The following is a 22,417-nucleotide window of genomic DNA, read 5'->3' as shown; positions in this document are numbered from 1 at the left end:
TCTTCAGCAAATGAAGCTGTGACTACAACATGAGCTCCTTTACTGCTTGCATTTCATTATTAGGCACAAAGCTTTCTCCAGTGAGGCAGATGGGAAACAAACATAGGAGGGAAGGACTTGGAGAAGGCTAGAGAAAGAAAACTCTAGAATATTTATATTTCAAAAATGTACTTGGTAGTGATAGTACAGACACATGAAAGAGCTGTGGTCCTGTTGTGTTGAAGGGGAATGTTGGCCAGGACACTGGAATATCATCTACACTTTCTTTTAAAAAGTGCCAAGCTATGCTGAACGTTCATGCAGACACGGACAGAAACCAAAGGAGTAGGAAAGAGTGACCTCAGTTTAACATTTCATTCAAATGACAGTGCCTCTAATGAGATTACCGCTGTGATTTCCTAGCACACCACCCAGCCTGATGGATCTCAGATCCTTTCAAATGTCCTAAACTGATAAGCAAATGTCATATTAAACATGTGAAAACAGGATAGAAATGAATAAACTTTGATTAAGCAGCATCTCTGTTTCTTAATGGTTATTCTCTTCAGCTTGCTGTGCAGTTTTATTGTGTTCTGGGTTTTGTTCCCCCTCTTCCCTGACTGAAGGTTTAGGTATAGGAAGGTAACATTCACAGAACAATCCATAAAAAAGTAACCTCTCTTCTAATACTTTTATTCTGTGGTACTGTCTTTACTAGTGAAGCAATGACCTGCTATGTTTGTCTTCTGGTTTTATTCTATTTTTCTGAATCTTTAAAATGGAGCCAAGAAAGGGCACTAAAAAACACAAATGAATTCTTAGGGAAAGAATAGTGCAATGACAATTTACGTCCGATCTTTTGTGTGTGCACATGCCCTTCAAAACCAACCAACCAACCAAAAACCCAAAACAAACAAAAAATGTAAACTCTGCCACTTGAACTGCAACAATTTGGTTTTGTTTTCCCTTAAAGTCATCATCCAAACATCACTGGTTCTGGACTCATACAGAGTAGGTTACAGCTGTTAATGTAAATGTGCCCTAGAGGCATTTGTGAAACATCAGAAACCCATTTTCTTTTCAAGCTGTGTCTTGCTATTTGCTTTGGTTTTGGTTTGGGCCAGTTCTACTGGCTTAATGTAACTTTCATTCACATCCACGTGAATTGCTGTGGTTTAATTTGGACCTCTGACTGAAAAATACAGTTATGTGGTTTAGTCTGGTGTGTATGCAGAGCTTAATTATTCCCTTGTAAAAATGGCTTTTCTGCCATTTAGTGTTCTGTGAATACTAAACACATTGCCCCATGGTTTTGAAAAATGATTGACCATCTCCTCAGATAAAGACTGAGCTCCTGGTAATGTTTGCTGTCTGCCATTTCACCATCAGTTTTTCTACCATGTTTTAAGGTAGCTGTATGGGCAGAGTGCCCTGCTATCAGTGTTCAACCTGCGGTACCTCATTCCAGTGTGTTATGTGGTTTTGGTTGTCTTTTTGATTATCAGAGTAGAACCCATGGTTTGTTGGGTTTTTTTTTTGTCACCCACACCACAATGTATTGGGAATTTCTTTCTAACCAGAGGGTAAAGGCAGGGATGCTGTGGAGTTACAGGAGAGTGGTTCTGGAGATCCTGTGCATGTTAATGACTTGAAAGGGGTGAGTATTATTTGATGTTTCTAGCTTTACCATGGAAGCAGAAGCTTTTTGTTTGTATCTATAGTTCTGCCAACAACTTCTTCCCTTCCCTCATATTCTCTGTATTGTAGATATTGCAAATCTAAGGCAGAAGTGCTATCCAGCATTACTGAACAAGAATTATAAAGTTTTAAAGTTTTATGGAACACCTAACATGGGAATATAAAGTATGAAAAATTGAGGAATGAATTAAGGAAGCAGTTAGCTAGCTATTTGTATTCTTAGCCTTCTGCTTAAGTGTCACACCTTTAGAACACTTGCATCAAAATAATGAGACAAGTATGTACTGAAACTGTGCTTTTGCCACGGAAATTAAATGCTGATTATAAATAACTCATAATACCTCTGTCTGCATTCAAAGAGAACTAATTATTTTTTTCCCTTGGGAAGGCAAGGGCTATGGAATGAAGAGCCAAGCATGAAATTGGGGTGGTGGGGGGTTTGTGATGCTAAATGCATGTAGCATATACTTTTTTCAGTTTAACAAACTAATGTAAAAAAAAAGGTAAACAGTTACTTTGGTGCCTTTCCTGCTACATATGGAAACATCTGTGTAAAAAGAAAACCTTGTTTGTAGAACACTGTATGTCACAGTGCAATAAACATTAACAGAATGTTAAAAATGGCTATGTAGCTGTTAAAAATAGCTATGTAGCTGTTAACAGGTTAGTAAAGAGTTTTGGGTGTCTGTGATTTTAGCATGGAGTTTTGTTTTTTTACATGATGTGTTTTGCCCATAAGGTAACTGAGCATGAGGAGGGGCGAGAAGCCTAGAAAGATCTGTCCCCTTCCCTGGGGGCTATATTAGACATCTGAGTCATGAAGTCTTTGCATAGTAGGTGTCTGGTTACACACCTTTTATGGACCCTACTCAGCTGGGATATCAGCATCTGCATTATAGCTCTCATCTATTCTTAGGTGATATCAGAGCACAACTGAACAGGCAAGGCAGAAAGATAATCACTTTCATTATATAAAACTCTTCCCTCTTTTCATTCTGGCTTTTTTTTTCACTTTCTCTGTGTACCCTATCCTTCTGTTCTGCAGTGCCTTCTCATTGCTGTGTGAAAGAGATACACAATGGCTTACAGCGTGACTCTGAATGGACCTGGACCATGGGGTTTCCGACTGCAAGGGGGCAAGGACTTCAATATGCCCTTGACCATCTCCAGAGTAAGTGAGCAAAAAAGCCTTGTTGAGCTTGTTTAGGTTGGAAAATAGCAGTGAACTAGTTATGTGTACACTGACCTGGCCTAGCAAGATAGAGGATCTTTGCAGCAAGGTCTGAAAAAAGAGAATATAATGTGGGCTTAACATTTACCACTTCAAGGTACAACCTGGCATTGATACCTCAGGAAGACAGTTCTCATTAGTATATTTTTGAGAATGATTATACTGTCTCTTTTAAGTAAGCTTCCAGTTCTGTTTTGTGTGGTGGTGTCTCTCTTTTTGCTGATAGGGGCCTCAATGATATGATATGGTGTTGCCTATTTGGAGGGAAGGGAATAGAACAACTGTGAATGGGATTATAGAGCTATATTTTTAGAAAATGATCATGTAACTACTTGTAAATATGTGAAGTCTAGGTGCTAAAACTGGACAAAGATAGGGATACATGTCCCCTCTTTTGAGGGGGGAGCAATAATCAGATGAAAATGAGACATGTCAAGCAGAAGTCTCAACAGTACTTAAAATACTGTCTTAAATTATGTAGAAGCCTTCCATTTGCAGCTGACAAACAACATGTGATTTAATAATTAATGACCTGCTGTATCTTTATTTCCTAGCTGACTCCTCTAAGATCAGTATTTTAAGTTGTTAGAGTGGAGTGCACTTATTACCTGAATTGGCTCAGTTGCCTAAAGGTTTTTAATCATTGGACAGTTTTCAGGAAATTTGTGTTTCCTTACCTACATTTTTCTTATCAAGCTAGATAGTTCTGTGTAACTTCAGCTTTGGAAACTACTTTCTACTCTCCTGTGGCTCTCTATTTTTTTTCCTTTCTTTTATTTCTACTCTGACAATCTCAAATCTGTTCCAGAATCTTCAGATCTTTTTAGAGACGTCTTGCTTCCCCACAAATCACCTGTAGAAGGCTTGTTTTGCAGGGCAGTGATGAGAGGGGTTACTTACATGAGTGTTTGGAAGGAATACCAGGATGATTTCATCAGACAAACAAATAGAATGCAAACCAAAGGTCTGCTCCACTGCAAAGAAAAAAAAGCCACTACACTACCCTGAAAACTGTTTGGGTTTGTTGTTTCTTGTGGCTTTTTTTGCCTAAGGAAAACAGAGTCTGCGAAGTTGTGGGTACCAAGTTGATTGCCCTGCAACAATCATGACTCAGTGGTCAATGACCTTCTTAAATCTTAACTGCAGTATTTCATATTCATACTATAAAGCTCTCTATCATTTCATCTCCCTTATTCTTATGCACAATATTCTTTTCTCTGAAGACAGAGCTACATTTAACTTCATACTAGGTCCTGTGATGGTAAGAGGAACATTTCATAACCCCTTTTGAAAAAGAGGTGTAGTAATTGCAAAGAAAGCTCTTCTGTCAGTGTTAAAAACAAACAAGAAAAAACAAACTAAAAGGAGCACAAAAATAAACTCACTTAATAAACTTATACCGATTTCAGTATGATAAATAATGTTGGTATTTCTTTCTTGCCACCCAAGGTAAGTATGGAGAGGTGTCAACATATTTCTGTAGGCATTTTCATAACACTTTGCAGTGTGTACTGTATGGTATTGATTTTTTTAATCAGTCATACCTAGAGGCTGTCAGTCAAAGGCTGGGGCTGTGGCACTTGAACTATATGTGACACAACCAGAAAGAAAAAAACAGTCATTTCCCAAAGAACCCATTTTCTTAGATTATAATCTCTTAAAGTATACTCACTATGCCCAAAGGCTATAGATTTTCATAGGGCTTTTGAGAGCATATGGTAAGTAGGAGTGAAACTGCAAAGGCTGCATTCCCAAAGGTGTGGAGAAATTACCTCTTCACACAGCTGGCTGCATTTCCAGCAGTAGAAGTGTCAGAAAGCACTGTTAAATGTTTTGAACTCTTTCCCAGTGAGGCCCAGTTTTTAGTTCCTTTGGGGTTGGATTCGATTTGTAGTCTGCCTTAGGGGGAAAAAGCAGGCATGCAGAAATGAACGTAGCCTCTTTAGGCTACGTAGCATGGGAGAGCTGGAGCAGAGAATACTGCTAGTTCTGATGGATTTTTAATTGGAACATGGTGATGATAGCATTCTTAAAGTCCATTTTTAGTTTAATATCTCTCACATAAATATATCTCCAAACAGATCAGGTATTCCCTTTAATCAGAAATTTGCCATCATAAATGAGTTGAGCTGTGAATTTAGCCGTAATTGCAATATTACCATGGAGGAAAAGGAAAGATGTACTTGCATTCTCAAGATATTATTGGGGAGGGAAACTAACTGAAGAAAATCCCTTTCTTGGGAAAGGCACACAGCTCTAAATGTTGCCAGTGGATGCCATACACTTACAGGTGGACTGGTTTTGATCCACAGCTCTCCTGAGATAGGATTGGACTTCCTAGGTGCAAGATGAGTCCTAAACCCCAAACACTTCAGTTTTAAGGGTCTTATGATTGCTTTTAATACCAGATGGAATTTAATACCAGTGCAGTGGCCCTTTTTGCCTACATATGCATCATATCCCTCTATGTAGGCAGATAGACTTCATATGTAGACATGCTTATTATTTTCTAACAGTCCAAAAACAGTAAGGCTGACTGGGTGAGCCACAGAGGGAAAGAAAAAGGCTCATCCTTTCTCATGAAGGCTTTGTGCTCTTCTCTCACACCACCTAAGAAAGATGGTGACAACAGTCTACCACACTGGAATTGTTCATCCCATCTATAGTCTTACACATGTATGTTTTGAAGAACTTCCCTGAAAGAGGAAGCTAGTATGAAGCTGGCCCACACTTAGACATAAAGTGGCGACACTGGGCTTACGAACTAGGGTTGTGGCTTAATCAACTGTTGACCTGCACTCTGTCAGCCATTACTTTACAATTCTCACTCAGCTTGAACTTCACCTGAGAAGCAGGGGAGAAAACATGAAGGTCTTTGAAGCCTGACAAAAGCACAATCTGAGGCTGTGATACCACAAATGCTTCTGTTAAGGAAAATGCTTTTAAAACAGTAGGCAAGAAAGGTAATTAATCAAAGCTATTTGGCACAACAGTTCAGTTTTAAAGAACCCTTTTTAAAATGCTGAGATACTGTTATTTTCTTCCCTTCAGGTAGGTTCAGGTTATCAGCTCACTGTTTAATAGTCAACAGCCTAAGACACAGGAGTTATAGTCAGTGAGCTGAGTGACAGTTGAAGATGTATTCCCCTGAAATGGATTGTTCTGCTTATCTGTTCTTTGTCTAAAAATAAGTGCCTGACTAACTTAGAGGGGGTGGAGTGAGGAAAAGACAAGGCAGAAACAAGTGGAGAAGAGTTAAGGTCACTCTGCAGCTTTCACATTCCTTTAGCAATGGCATTAGAAATTAATCTAGGAATACTGAAAAATATTTTTCCACTCCCCACCCTACAGACCATCCTATCCTCTAGAAGAAGCTCTGTCATAAGATGTCATGAGGTAGCAGAGGTAGGAAAACAATATTGATAGACCATCAGTAAAGCTGAGCATCTGTCAATCCTACTGAAATGAATGAGACTTACAGGTTGTTGGCAATGCTAAGAGCTATCACCAGTGGCATAAATCTGGTCTTTCCAAATTGATGTGGGCAGCAAAGCAGGTTTTCTCCTGCTGCTTGCTTTCACTGTCTAGAAGCAAGCAGAATTCACTCGTTTTATAGACCTAATTGCCTGTAAGAAGGCTTTTAGGTATGGTCAGTTACCTGAAGTGCTGAGTTGCCCTGTTACCTAAAATGTTACAATTGCACATGGATAGAAGCAATAGCAGAGTCTCTTCACATATTGCTGAATGATTATTGCTGAATGGCAAGCTTCTCTAGAGAGACAGACTGGCTTGCAGGTGATATGATGACCTGGAAGTTACACAAGAAATATCATTATGTATGATAGCAGAAGAACAGTGTGGTAATTCATAACTAGTATATTCACTCTGTGATTATCCATACAGTTTTGTATTTCCTACAAATCTTGCCTGGGTTTCCAATCAAAAGTTAGATCCTGAAGCTGAAGAAGATAGTGTTTAAACAAAACAAAAGTTTAGAGGACTATTTTGGCTCTATTCTGTGAAGTGAGGAAGATATTTGGTGATATGATTTACATATCTGAGGGTAAATGGCAAACACTAATAGGAAAAAAATGAGATTTAGCTTATCTGATACAAGCAGCCTGGAGCAGCTCTTTGGGGGAGATCTATTTTAGCATTTTGCAGTCCATATCTCTGGAGGAGCAGGAAGGCTTTTCTCACATTTGTTGAGCTCTTTCATTTTTATTAGAATATTTTCCTGATTGCTTCCTGTCCCTCCTCCACTCTGACACATGCATATGTCAACCTCTTGCTGTGACTGCATTTTCTTTAGAAGAGCAATGTGAGAGTATTCGTTTCCCATAAGCCTGATGCATATGGGGTATCAGCACCTTACAATGGTCAAGTGATGCATGAATGGAGTCCATTTGTGGGTTTTTTTGTTCTATTCTTGAATGACGGGAAACCTCAGATTATTCAGGTCAAGCACTATGTATCCTGCAACTTTCATTTAGATAGCCGTGTGCTGCTGTACATAACTTTTAATCAAAAGAGTGCTGTTTACCTGTTAGACTGAATTGAACAAATTAACAAGTTCACTTGAAATGCTGGTTCCACATCATCTGTTAAGCATCCATGGTGAATTGTGCTGCTGAGTAGTTGTCCTACAGCTACAACGGCAACTTTGAGAGTGTGGGTTTGGTTTCTGCTTTAGTTTACAAATGCAAAGTCCCTCACAATACTAAAAACTATAGATTAGTATTTATAATAGTTGATATTCTGCAAAACTAACAGGTAAGTTTTTTGTCCTGTGAAAGTCTTCCTTTTTAACTACTATTCAGCAGAGATGTTTCCTTTTTCCCCCAAACTAAAATGACTGAGTCAGCTTCTGAGAGGGAAAATGAGCTATTTAATGTAATGACTGTATTATGTCTAGATAAACTGTAGTAATTTCTTATGCATGAATGGTTTCACGTATTTCCAGTCTTCTACAATTTAACTCACTCTAGTTCCTTGTGAGAGGAAAATAAAATACTTCCAGGCCAACTTTCAAGTACACTTCAAAACTTTCATGTTTCTTTTTGATAAAACATCTATTCCGTGGGTATCAGCATTTCTTTGGAATAATGGGCTTAACTTGTATATCACTCCTTGAGCAACAGTCGCACCATCCAAAGTTATAGCATTCTGAGTTTTACTATGTGCAGTCATTTGTTATATGTACAAATGTGTCAGTGTCATGGGAGAATACTAGCTACTTTAAATGGTATCTTTGCTTTCAAACTAATTTGCAAGCCAATTCTGGTATGTTTACAGCCACCATTATCAGAAATATTTGTATTTCTGTATGATTAAAGTAATCACTAAATACTAAGCTCACTGGTGAAGGAGTATTTTGTACTCTGCACTGTGTCTGTGCAGCCATCACTCACAGCTCTATTTAATGCTCTGTTTCTTAATTCTATCCATGTTTTGAATTGCAGGAGAAACATATAGCCCTATTAGAATATAGGCCACATTAACATGAATAATGACCTTCAATAGCTGAGGTACTGGCTTAAGTGGTGTTACATCATCAAACCTGCTGCTGTTACTATCCTGACACGTAATACATAACCTCTGAATTTGAAGCCCTTTCTTTATTTCACCTGTTAAATGCAGCTTTTCTCTTTGGGATGTGGTTGTATCTGAATCATCAATGCTGTGCGGCATTAGCTGTCAAAAGAGCTTAGTGGGGCTGAACAGCATCTACACAATTACCAACTCAGTTATAATATATATATTATATTGACATACCAATATATATATACATTATATATATATATATATCAACCCAGTTGGTATTTACTGGTGCTAGCTTACTATTCATACAAAATAAAAGCAAAAAAAAGCAACAACCCACTCTGCAGTAACTTTACAGCTTTCTTTCCTACAAAAGGGAGGGCAACAGAACTCTTCGGTTGAACAGGAGGCATAGTGTTATCTGTGAGAAACTTGGGCCCAAGACTGGTGAGAAACTGAGACATTCACGAGTGGGGATAACCCTGGTTGTTGTGTTTTTATGGAGAAGGAGGAGGTATCTTAATCTGAGGAACGAGATCCACAGCATGAGATATGTTCACTTTTCTCTTAACATTTAAAAGCATTTCCTGGCAACAGGATAACCTAGTCTGACAAATTGCTCAGCCTTTGGCCTAGAGTTAGTTTCCTTGAGAATGTAGTTCTTGTAGTATTTTGGGAAGTCCTTAGATTTACTTAATTATTATTAAAGTTAATAATTTTGCAGATCCTTCAGAACTAGTAAATACAAGAGGAGGTAACCATTAAATTACGAATTTAAAGCTGCTGAACAGTTAGTGCTTTATAAATAAAATGCACAATAAGCTTTTTTTCAGGTAGAACTTTTTGTTACTATATGAACTCTGTAAATGGCTGTTTTCTAACACAGCAGATAACCTTGTCATTAGCCCCATTCTGAATACATAATTGCAAAATGTTCTCCAGCCAGTGGAACACAAAGAGGGGAAATTAGTTCTGAAAATACATTAACATTAGCTTTCAATACCAGCAGCAGCAGTTCTCCTCTGGTCAGTCTTGTTGCTTAATTAGGAGCATTAAGTGCATGTTATTTTATAACTGTAAAATGTATGTATTAAAAAAACCAAAATGAAACCTATAAACCTTTAATAGCACTGTGAAAGGATCAAAATGGTGTGCAAGATACAATGATCTTCCCTGTAATCTAGTTCGTAGTGAGCTGGAGTTGGCGACAACACAATTTGATGTGTCTGATTTGTGCATAACTAGAAGTTTCTGCACATACGTACCTGAGATGTCACCATTTTAATGTATCATACAGTGTTAGATGGTGTCCAGTGTAATATCCGGTACTGCCTTATTTTTACTTTTCCTGCGTTTTCTTGCAGGAATAGCCAGATGCTCAATGTGCATGTAAATTATTAATCCCCATTGAAAGAATCATAGAATCATAGAATAGTTAGGGTTGGAAAGGACCTTAAGATCATCCAGTTCCAATCCCCCTGCCATGGGCAGGGACACCTCACACTAAGCCGTGTCACCCAAGGCTTCATCCAGCCTGGTCTTGAACACTGCCAGGGATGGAGCATTCACAGCCTCCCTGGACAACCCATTCCAGTGCCTCACCACCCTAACAGTAAAGAATTTCTTCCTTATATCCAGTTTAACCTCCCCTGTTTAAGTTTGAACCCATTACCCCTTGTCCTATCACTACAGTCCCTAATGAATAGTCCCTTATCAGCATCCTTGTAGGCCCCCTTCAGATACTGGAAGGCTGCTCTGAGGTCTCCACGCAGCCTTCTCTTCTCCAGGCTGAACAGCCCCAACTTTCTCAGCCTGTCTGCTGAACATGGTAAAAATCAATACTTGCAAGTCTTGAGGAAAGAAACTAATTTAAAATATTATCTGGCAATGTCACCTATGATATGCTTTGAAATGAGTAATGCTAGTTGAAAAAGGATGGCTTATATACAGCATGTTAAAGGGCTCTTTCTTCTGTACTAATGTAATTAAAGCCTTAATAAAAAGGTTACCTAAGAGCAAAATCTCAGGATAGGCTTTTTGTTACAGTTGTCTAAATTCCTAAATCTTAATTTGATGAAAGTATGCTATGATATATAATAAATGGCACTTCATACAGAATTTAATTATTGCTGGTACAGAGTGAGGACAAGGATATCAACAAGTGTGCTGTTCCATCACATTGTGTTGACCCATCATTTACATAATATGTATTTAAAAGCAGGCAGGTATCACCTTCTAAAACATACTGCATAGGTGATATATTTTGTTTACCTGCTATTATAACATCAGGCCCTAAATGTAATAAAAGCTTGATCATTTGAACCTGGCCCTGAAGCTTAGTCCAGTCCTACTGTTGGACAACCTTTGGAAACAGTTCTAAAAACTTCAATTTTCCAACCTATGAAAAGTGTAACATTTCACACAAACATGAAGCTGTTTCTGTGTTCTTCTGAGAGATTTTCAGGAGCAAAAGCACCCAGCTCTTATTACAGGGGGAAGAAAGAACTACAATTTTTTTAACCCACTGACTTTGAGCATAAGCACTCTGTTTCAGGAATTAGCTACCCTGGAAATTATTTGTTTCCAGCTTATGAAATGCTCCAGGTGACATGTTGAGTGTGCATAATACAAGGAGACTCCTCTTTTTGTTAGTAGTGGCTAGCAGCCATTTTTCAGAAAAGTCAATGAGATCTTGCTCTTCTTTTAGGAAGATATAATGCGTGAAATGTCTTAAAGGCATGCAAATCCCCTGGTAAGGGTAGAGTTACTTTTTGCACCTCCCACATGCATAGCTGGTGTTGTGATCATTGGTTCCACAGGTGTTCATTGCCTGGACACTGTGCATAAATAGGTTTTAACCTTTCCCCAAAATCCTTCCAAATGCACTTGATTTGTAGCAATGGCAGCTGAAGATTAGGAGGAACAGCCTTTCATATGCTCGCACCATATCCCCTCCTTTCCCTTGCTCAGAGTCTAGACTCCAGTTGCTGGGCTATTTTGGCTGCCTTACTTCCTGCCCTTGGTTAGCCATACTTGCTAACACGGACATAAACCCTTATTCTCATTAAAGGTAACAGGTTTAAGGGCATACACTTACTTTAAGCAATTTATGGCTCTTCAGTTTAAAGCCAGTGTTAGTGACAATTAGCCTTTGGCATGAAGAAAAATAACTGTGAGGCATCATGGTGCTTATTATACCTGTTTAGGGTGCCATGCACACTCTTCAGAAGCCTCTGTGGGACTCTCATGCTATATTTAAAGCATCCTGTAACTTAGGAAGCTATTTTGAATTGGAACAAATGCTGCATTTACCTCAAGCTTCTGGAATGGGGCATGGTGTCCAAAACTCCAAAAATACTACATGTAACCCCAGATTCTTGTACATAGTGCCAAATCAGAATGCTCTGGTATTAGGGTGAATTTGGGTTGCCTTATCTTGATCCTGGGGGTCACTGGGACCATCCTGCTCTATTTGAGAATGTCAGCATTCTCTCCTTACCTAGTCATAGCTGGTTCAAAAATGGCCAAGGGCAGTTGGTACTATGGCAGGTGTTTAAAAAAGAAATAGGCAGCTGAAACAAGATGTTCTTTTTCGTCAGGGTTGGCCAAGATTAACTACTCTAGGAAATAAATGAGTAGTTTTTTTGCTATTTTTTTGACAGGCATTGCGAAGTACAAGTACCTTTCTGACCTACTGTCAAAACTGCTTTCCTGTCCAGAAGATTATCTCAGTTGTTTTCCTAAATTATTGAACAAATTATGCAAGATTAAATCCTTTTGGTCAGCTGAATGGGGTGGGGCAGATGAGGATCTCTATTACATGGCTTTTCTTTCTTGTTAACAGGAAGTGGTCAGAAGTCTGTTAAATGTCATCAGTTGTTTGAACAATACACCGAACCTATTTGAATGGCAGTCTAGGTTTAATTGCCTGCTGCTGCTTTTCAGTGTAGCATTTCTAAAATTAAAATGTGTTCTGTGTTGCTATATAGTTATCAGTAGTTCAGGATGAGCACACTGAGTTGTGGGTAGCAGGCTGTTGAAAGAAAGCCCCTGACAGAAAGTCAACCTAGTGAAGGGTGATGGAACTGTTTGACTGTTTCATGCCCAAGACATAGCAGAACTCTCCTCTTTTGATGGAGGAACTATCTTACACTTGAGAACTGTATACCTTAGTTGTACCTACTTGTAACTGCCTTGGCTGGCTACAAGGACAAGTGCTGCTATTGCTGTGGTCTGTGGTCATGTGGGAGACCCCTAATGCTGGCTTTTTGTGTTCATCCTTGCTTCATGTGGGATGGCACTCTGCTGTGTCTTTCCATATGCCTTGATGTAAGGCTGCAGGAAGGACTGGCTGAACAGGCACCTTATGAACGCTCACAACTGCTCTGTGTGTAGCTGTGGGGTTTCTCTGATTATATACATACCCTCTGTCGGGGAACCCATGCTGCAGCTAATACCAATGTAATTTCTGCATTGACAATAGAGTATATGCCCACTGAGAATCCTGAAAGAGACTTTTTTCCCTTTACAACCAAGTAGCCTGTGGCCTGCAAAATGATGTTTTTATCCTGCTCATCAGCAATTCCCTTTTCCTACATTTCTGTGCTTAAGTTTCTGCAGAGCTTTACTTGCTCACCCTGCAAAATGTCATTTTAGACTGTAACCTAAAACTTTTTCTCTGAAGAAAGTGTGCTGAGCATAGATAGTAGGACACATTAATCTTCTTGAAAAAAAGAGGAACTGAAAAGACCTCAAGCAGATAGTCTTTCCATAAGGTATTCATGGCAAAACACAGGAACATGTGCATCTTTTCTAAGGCCATGAGGCTAACATCATTTACTTCATTGTATTTCTAGAAAAGTCTTTAGGTGACCTAAAGAAATAGGCGGGTGAGCAAAACGGATGGAAAAAAAAATAATCTGCCCTATGAATAATATAATAAGCTTTTGTGAAGAATGTGTCAAGTGAAGATGTGCATGTATACATGTGCCCTAAATGACAACGGAGAAACCCCCATGACTCACATCAAGAAGGCCTGGATCTTCAACTAGCACAGATCGAGTATTTTTTTATACAGTATGATAATGTGTTTCAAGCTTCAGGAGTCAGAGGTGAATAAAGTGGTGGGAAAGAACAAAGCAGAATAAACCTTCTGTAAGCTCTATGCAGTATGTGCATGCAGTTTTAATTTCAGATCAGTTTCATCTAGACACAGTTTTAATTCTTTTCCTAGTATGAATAGGAAGAAGTCTGATTTACACAAACAGGGTTCTTGTTTGGAAGAATATGAAGTGGTTTTAGTTTTTCCTAGTGTGTGTAACTTGTCATAGAGGTTATCCCAGTTTATAGGAATATTCCTGGCAAAAAAAAAAAAACCAAACAAAAACCCCAAACCCCTCCAAAAAATCACTTCCACAATATTAAAGACGTATTTGTTGCAATATGATTGACAAGATGAGGAGGTGGTATATAATTTCTTTGCACATCAAGGGACCGCAGTGAATGAAACCAAAACTAGAACTTAGCTGCTTTATTTATCCCTTGAACAGATGCAGTACAAGCAGCTGCAATAAGATCCTTTATACATTCCACCCATGATTCCCTGGTGTTCATGTGTCCTAATGACAACCTGGAAAGGAGGCAGGACACTCAGTTGTACAGCATTATATTTTATAAGTACAGTGTGAGATGCTGATCCTTCCCATGGGGAAGGAATTCAGAGCTGGATCTGAATTTCATGCCATTTGATTATATGGTTAGGTATTTCTTTCTTTTGCCACTCTGAGTGTTTAGTTTGATTACTTAATGTGGTCATATCCTGGGTTCAGCAGTAGCAGTAATTTTTTCTCCTTCTTGGTAGCTGGTGCAGGGCGGTGTTTTGACTTTCGGGCTGAGAACGGTTGCTGATAGCAAGTATGTTTTGAGTTACTGCTCAAATGTTTGGTTTGTCCAAGGCCTTTTCTGAGCCTCATGCTCTGCCAGGGAGGAGGGGAGGCCAGGAGGAAGGAGTGACAGGACACCTGACCCAGGCTAGCCAAAGAGGTATTCCATACCATAGCACATCATACCCAGGAGGTAACCAGGAGAGTTACTCGGAAGGGCTGGAACTCAGGGGGATAGAGGAGGTATAGGTCGGTGCTCGGTCGGGCAGGGTGGGGTGAGTTATGGGTCCATGGCTGGTGAGGTGTTGTATTCTCTTCGCTTGTTATTGGCTTTATCATTATTATTTGTAGTAGTAGTAGCAGTAGTGATTTGTGTTATACATTAGTTATTAAACTGTTCTTATCTCAACCCGTGGGAGCTACATTCTTTGGATTCTCCTTCCTAACTCTCTGGGATTTGGGGGAGGAAGATGGGGAGTGAGTGTACGGGCTGTGCGGATTGGTTTAAACCATGACAGGTCTCTAACTTTTTCTGTTTTATTAAAAATCTTTGCAGGCCAGGAAACAGCACAAAGGAGTAGTTTTAATATAACAATTATGATGATTTGCCTTAAATGAATCTCCAAGCTTAGGAGGCCAAGGAAGAGCTCTTGCCATGTAATTGGTTGTGAAGCCCCTTTGTTCAACGTGTAGATAAAGAGCTTAGGAAGAAACTTTGCTTGTTGGTATTTAATTTTATAACATCCACCTGGATGACGGAAGTCCTTACTTTTTTATTTTCCCGTAAAGCATCTGCTCTCAGATGCTGTCTGAGTAGTGGCTATCTAGGTCATATGTTCACACTAGTATGAGACTTTGATATACTAATGCTGTAAAGAGAGATGCATTGAAAATACTCTCTAAAATATTATCTTTTCCCACTGCAGACAACCAATTTTACAATAACAAAATGTGGATCAGGAACTAGCAAGAAAATTATTCAAATTGCCAAAATCTCTTTGAAAAAAAGAAGAACCTACACACCATCTTCTGAAGCTGTTTTTATCTTCCCACTATTGCTACCACTACATTAGTGTGTTACTCAGTAAAAATTAGTTTTTCAGTGTGTTGTAAGAGAAAAGCATTTTTTTCTGGCTAAATTCTAACACCCTACAAGAGCTGATAGTGACCATCTTGAAAAGGCAAAGTTGACACGTGTGTGGGTTAAAACTTAAACAGGGGAAGTTTAGGTTGTATAAACTGGAGCATAGGAGGTTCCACGTTAACATCAGGAAGAACTTCTTTACTGTGAGAGTGACAGAGCACTGGAACAGGTTGCCCAGGGGGGTTGTGGAGTCTCCTACATTGGAGATATTCAAGGCCCACCTGGACAAGTTCCTGTGTGATGTACTCTAGGTTACCCTGCTCTTGCAGGGGGGTTGGACTAGATGATATTTCGAGGTCCCTTCCAACCCTTGGGATTCTGTGATAAGGAAGAAATTCTTTACTGTGAGGGTGGTGAGGCACTGGAATGGGTTGCCCAAGGAAGTTGTGAATGTTACACCCCTGGTGGTGTTCAAGTCCACGTTGCACAGAGCCTTGGGTGACACGGTTTCGTGTGAGGTGTCCCTGCCCATGGCAGGGGGATTGGAACTGGATGATCTTGGGGTCCTTTGCAACCCTAACTATTCTATGATTCTGTGACTCTTGTTTAATATTTATTTGAATATTTTCATACATTTACTGAGTAAAGCCATAATATTAAAAGCTGAAAATACCAATTTTTTAAAAAGGAAATATGAAATCAAGTAAAAGCGTGTTCTTTTAGAAAGATATCAAAGCCTAAGAAAAACTGACGGAGGTAGTGACTTGCAATGTCCTTCATCCTTTTTTTTTCAGCTTAGTTTTACATTTTTTTGTTAATACACAAGAAGTGCTCTCCCTATTCCTGTTTTCCTCCTGAATATATACTGCTTGTCACTTATGTATTTATCTTTGGATGCAAATGGCCTATAAAAATATCTCCTACTTTATTCTGTATGCCTGTGATGAGCAGGTACTCTCTAACATATATATATTCTTTCGCTGTTGTTTGTCATGCTATGACTTACATTTTGCCCCATTTATCTTGCTGTGCTGCCAGAATAAGTAAATATCTAGGCTGTTTTGATCGTATCTTTCTACTTTTTGTCCAGTTTCATTCCTTTAGGATTCAAGAACATGGATTTTTCTCCCAGCCGCAGTGCTTTGTTTCTTTTTGCTAATCTTTTTCTATGCGTTGCATAGTTAGACAACAGTTTTGGTAGCTGTGGATATTTTCTTCTTGGATGAATTTGCAAAACTTGTACAACAGGCTCAACATCTCCAACTGAACTTGTGGGCATTACTGTGAGAGCAAGGACAAATAGCCATTGGTTTGATTGTGCCTCTTGACACTTTCCTCTTTTCCTCTGGTGACTTGTCACAGTGACCTGTTGCAAATAGGTTGCACTGTGACAATTCTCAATTTAATTAGATAAAAGAGAGAGTGCCATGGCTTTATATTTAAGGAGAACTGTCTATAAGCTGTACTTTAAAATTAATAGTATGAATCTTAACCTGTTTAGCTTCGAAATACAGCTTTTGCTTGCTGTAATGCCCCACATTGTCTTGAAGTTTAGTGGGTTTTTTCTTTTCTATTCTTCTCCAACACCTCCATCTTCTGGGGGTTTTTATGGCTAATTTTCATTGCAAAGACTAGTAGAGAGAGAGGACAGGTCTTTATATTTCGATTAAAAATACATTGTCTGTTTTGTGATATGAGAATATCGCATTAAAGTTAACATGGTGTCCTTCTTCTAGCTTCACTCCAACCCAGTCTTATACTTAGTCTTATCATAAACATAGCTGTTTATATCTTCTAAGTTGAACCCAAGTAAGAAGTAACTACAAGGCTGGACAAACTGCATGAATACTGGAAATGTAGGCATATATTCCAAGACAGTGAGATTGCTAACAAATTATGTACATATTAATGGACATCTAGGATGCATGTGGAAATGACTGGTAGTTTTTGCTTTCCCTGTCATTCACTGTCAAAGCATTTGACAGTATTCTGCTAGGACTGGGATAGTATATTGGGGTTTGTATTTGGATTGAGTAACATCGAGAGAAATGCCAGGATCAAGTCTGAAAGAAGAGAGAGCATTTTAAGCCTATGTACTGGCACAGAACCATAAGGAATGAGTTTGAAGTCTTGCCTGGTAGCTTTCCTGCTATAACAATACTCCTGTTTTAATGAACACAAGATTAATCTATTTTAATTTAAACAAGGAATTTGGAAGCTTGGAGAATAAATAGCCCCGCTTCCACTTCAGTGCATGCTCATAATATTTCCATTGAGGTTTAGAACAAAGTTGATTTATTTAGTGTTCATAGCAAGAAGGAATGCTCCTCAGTAAAAGTAATAAAAAGCCAAACCAACACCAAAAAAACCCAAAGGTAAATTCTCAATATTGTGAGAAATTGGGCCCTGAAAGAACCAAAACTATTCAAGTCATAAAAGTTTAGGTAGAATATCATTATATAATTAAAAAACATTTTGCTTACACATATGTCAGACTGAGTAAATGCCGAGTTCCAAAAGTCAAATCTTTGATTTTTTTTGCCCAGTTTTATCGAAGTATGAACATATTGACTGAGTGAGATGCTATTGTTGGCAAGCCTTTGATGAACACTCCTGGAATTTCATTGCAGGAGCCATGACTTCTGTTTTATCTGAAATCTCACTGGCTCTTGATGACAGACAAACTCTGTTTTTAGCATTGCACTGAAGGTCAGGCAAATGACTAGTTTCCAAATAGAGTAACTGAAGATACTGGAACAGATTTATTCCTAGTATAATTCCACTAGTTCTGTGAAGCTGCAGGAGAAATATATTTGACAAGAGAGCCTTACAAGTTGAAGAATAATATCGCTATTCTCAATCACTTGTGTGTAAAAGGAGATTGGAAAAACTGTCATTTAATGTACAGTTAAAATTCCTTTTGCAAGAGAAATGCTGTACTCACTAAGATAAGAATAATGCTTTTAGCTGGTGTACTCCAGCATAACTCCATTAAGGAGACTGGGCACCATAGGATGTGGTATCTTTTTCTAGTATCTGAGAATCTATCTCTAGTTTTTTAATCAGAGATGAGGTTGAGGGTTTCTGGCTGTGGATGTATTTTATGATTATCTAGGAAATGTATGCACTACTTAGAGTGCTGTCCTAGTGGCATTTGGGATGATTCTATTATTTTTCATAGACCTGTAATTTTAGCTACAGTTTTGGCATACCTCAAGTCCATAACCTGACTATCTAGCAGACTAGTAGGATATTTGACTTAATTTTTACAAGTTATCTATGACCTTACTTCATATACAAAGCAAAAAATTGATTTTTCAGATGGATCAAGAAAAGTCAATAGTAATTTTTGAACATGAAAACAATACTGTTGTACCATTGCTCAGGTATTAGGAAAGGAAGAATCAATATCTTTGTTGAATGACATTGCAAAAGCTACTAGAATCTGTGAAAAATTTCTCGTGGGAGAAACTTTGCACAGACCACAACCACACTGACTGTCCCCAAATCATTGTGAGAAGTGGAGGAGCATAGACGTGCTTATGGATACAAGAAGTGTATGTGTGTCAGCAGGAAGGCCAATGAGGGGCTTTTTATCTCCTACATTGTTAGAATGAATTGGTCAGTCTAGTTTGGGGACATAGAAATTCAAAGATGCAGAGAGATCTTTTGGTAAAGACTATCTTCTATGCCTCTTTGTGCCTGAAAGACTGGAGGTACCTTAATTACCAACACTGGTTGGTGCAAAAATTCAAGATTAGGTTTTCACGAAAAGGACACTAACAAGAATGTGAAAGAGATGTGAAATATGTTTACATTTTGTAAAATAGGTGCAGTTTATCATTTTTACAGTTGTGTGGCAGAAATGTATCATTTAAAGTTCAAACAGCATTTTTTAATACTTTGGTTTTACTTTTGCCAAAAGCTTACACTTCAGTGATCTTTTCCATTAGAAGTGGCAAAATGTATCTTTAATGACAGATACCCTGATGATCATGAAATACGAACTGCTGTTGCCATGAAGAGGCAGGATTTCTTCAGATTCAGTTAGCTTTGACTCTTATGCTGTACCCTGAAGGCTCTGCTTTTCCAAACCACTCACAACATATGCTCTTTTCAAATCCATCAATCCTACACTCACTCTATACCCTACGTTCTAATGTCAAAGCAAATCTATGTTCTACTTGTGGCACCTGCTGTGGGACATACTTCAGCTACTTTAGGGTAGGACTAAGCATACCACCATACTTGAAGTCCTGTCAACATAGCTGTGATAAAGACCCTTTGGAAACTGTATAGCTTCACCCTAAAATAATAATTTATCATAACTCATAAGGGAGAATTAATTGGCATTTAGTACACGTAATAATTTGGATTAGTGCCCCTCATGAAACAGCCATGTATGTAAGTACAGGCCGCATGTAGGAGTAATTTCATTTTTAACAAGGCAAATCAATTTCTGTTACAAATAAACTCCACTTCTAAAAAAATTCCTAAGACAGTCAATAAATTAGCAAGTGCCATTGCACTGAATACTCTTTTAAGTCAGGCTTTGGAAACATCAGTCTGTATTACTAAATACTGGAAGTACTATCTTAGCTAAATTACAAGTTTATAACAAAAATAGATTAAACTTTGTTTACTTTACTGATGTTAACATAGTTCAAATGATGGGTTAACAAAATAGTGGATTAGAATATCATTGTCCACTATATAGAAATATATATGGAAATACCTGTTCTATGGACACTTTGTAGCTTATACAAAAACATACACATCCCTCATCCTCTTTGGCATATTGAATATTGTGATTGAATTTGAGAGTGTGCACTATCTACATGTGGATGTTTCTGAGTTGATTGTTGTATCTATTACATAAAGCTAGAATGGGAAACAACAGATGGTATTTTGGGGTTTTTTTCGGGTAGGACAGCGGTACTTTCTTAGTATTTACTCATATTTCCCTCAGAAATTTCTGTAGTCATCCTTTCTTCCCACCGAGATAAGTGTACAACTCTAAAATCCAATCTCTCCTAAATCCATTATACTTTTATTTTTCTTAAATGGATCTCCATGCATCATAGGTTTGTCATGACAAGGATTTGCTTAAGCGAACTTCAGGTAAATGTAGGTAGTTCCTTTTGATCCTATGGACCATTCTTCTCACTTACTGCCACTAACATGAGCTTGTTGTCTGCATTCTGCCAACACAGGCATCTTCAAACTTTAATTTCTGGAATTTGGGCTTATATGTAATACAAAAAGTTGCAAAGATTGTGTGCTTTGAGTGTTTACGCACTGGAGCAGAAAAGGACTGTCTGATACAAAGAGGAAGGTGTGTTACACACATTGACTTTGCAAGATGGGAAGTTACGTGTGAGTCCTGCCAGCTTTCTTTTTTTGTGAAGTGAGTTTGCTGTGGCCCTAGCCGCAGTCATCAGACATGGGGTTAAATGGTAGAGGTGAGGTGGACTTGCAAGTTGTCGTTTTTGGTAAGAGCAGCAGGGAGATTGCTCTTCAGGACAGAAGGAAATGGGGACTTCAACTCTAGGCTGCCCACAAGCTTGGTTTGACTTCAATACTCATAAAACCAGCAAACATTAACATAAAACTGTAGAGGGAGTAGAAGAGCTTTGAGAACCCTGTTGTAAATTAAAGGTATATTGTCCAGATGTTATTTGAGAAGTAATCATTGATATTCTGCCTGAGGTGAAAATGCAAACTTTTGTTTACCATTGCCAGGGAGCTCTGCAGTCATTTGTAGTGCTACAAAGCAGTTATAACAGAGAAACTGAAATATTTGCATCTGCTCTGAAGGGAATAACTTTGTGCTAAGTAATGGGGAATTGGGACCTTAATGTTTTTGCTGTGCTAAAGCTTTATTTCTAATGTGTTGACAGCACAGAAAAATAATATGCCAAGAGACACAAGTTCTCTGGTCTTCCAGGCAAACAGGCTGGGCTCATGTGAGGAATATGCACAATGGAATTAATTTCTTGCTTCAGACTCCTTGACTCACAAACTTCTGAACAGCTTGATTCACACCTTGGGGAAGGTGCTTGTAATCCTGCTGTTTCAAAATCTGTTAATCATAGAGCAGTTCTGTTCTTTGCTGTTCCTTCTTTAGAAGGATTTCACCACTTTCAATATTCAGACTTCCAGTTCTTCATTCTGGGGTTTTGGTTTAGTGTTTTTTTGTTTTTTCTTTCTTTTCTGATGGCTGATTATCAGTTTACTTACTAATAAAAGCATAACACTTTCTAACTAGACTGATACAGCATAAACAACGCATGGCCACCTTATCAGTCTTTACATAAGATGAGCATGACTTGGTGTCATATCTGAGTTGTAGCCAGCAAAATTTCAGATTGACAGCCTAGTGCTCTTACCCTCTGGACTATCGCATTGCACATTGTTACAGGGTCATCTATGATAAAAAAGGATAAGGGACCTCCAAAGAGACGTGACTGTTACCTTATTGTCTGTGGAGCTTTTACTTCTGGGCTGCCACTGCAAATCTCTTCACAGAGACTGCAACAGGTGCTAGAATTATTGCCTAGACTACAAGGGCAAGTAGTATAGAGCTTGAAGTCCAAGCTTTCATGTCAGTTCTGTTTGTGGCATCACACAGGGTAGCAGAGTTAGATGAGATGATGTTAGATGTTTTGAAGTAGAGAGTGAAGACAGTGTCTTGTTCTTCTCTGTCATAGCCAGAATCTTGTAAAACAAGTTTTATCTTTTTATCTCAGATTCTCCTTTTTTCCTGTTTGCATTTTTATTAGGAACTCATTTTAATAACTGGGGGATTTCTTTATACCAGTCTTGTGTACTATTTGCCAAAAATGCTGTTTGATGTCTTGTTTGTCACTCTGTGAAACTCATTGGTTCTTTATTTACAATACTTGTATTACCCTGAAGTACAGGGCCAGGGAAGGCCTGGGCCCTCTTGTGCTAGGCACTGTATATATGTCAAAGAGACATGTCAGTGCCTCACTGTTTAAA

At 38.5% G+C, this 22,417-nt stretch overlaps 1 protein-coding gene across 1 annotated transcript in view; it reads left to right on the top strand.

Moving 5' to 3' along the window:
* Window positions 1-2,575: 2,575 nt before the first annotated feature.
* Window positions 2,576-22,417, top strand: part of LDB3 (LIM domain binding 3) — a 114,266-nt gene continuing 94,424 nt past the window's right edge. The window contains exons 1-2 of the mRNA XM_031053386.2: window positions 2,576-2,618; window positions 2,723-2,848. Coding sequence (XP_030909246.2) covers window positions 2,756-2,848 — 93 coding nt within the window. The 5' untranslated portion in view covers window positions 2,576-2,618; window positions 2,723-2,755. The remainder of the gene's footprint in view (window positions 2,619-2,722; window positions 2,849-22,417) is intronic.

Source organism: Melopsittacus undulatus, chromosome 4, assembly GCF_012275295.1.
Source record: "Melopsittacus undulatus isolate bMelUnd1 chromosome 4, bMelUnd1.mat.Z, whole genome shotgun sequence".
In the NCBI taxonomy this organism is placed as follows: Eukaryota; Metazoa; Chordata; class Aves; order Psittaciformes; family Psittaculidae; genus Melopsittacus; species Melopsittacus undulatus.
The sequence above is the reverse complement of the archived record's forward strand: the minus strand, read 5'-3'. Positions and strand labels throughout refer to the sequence as shown.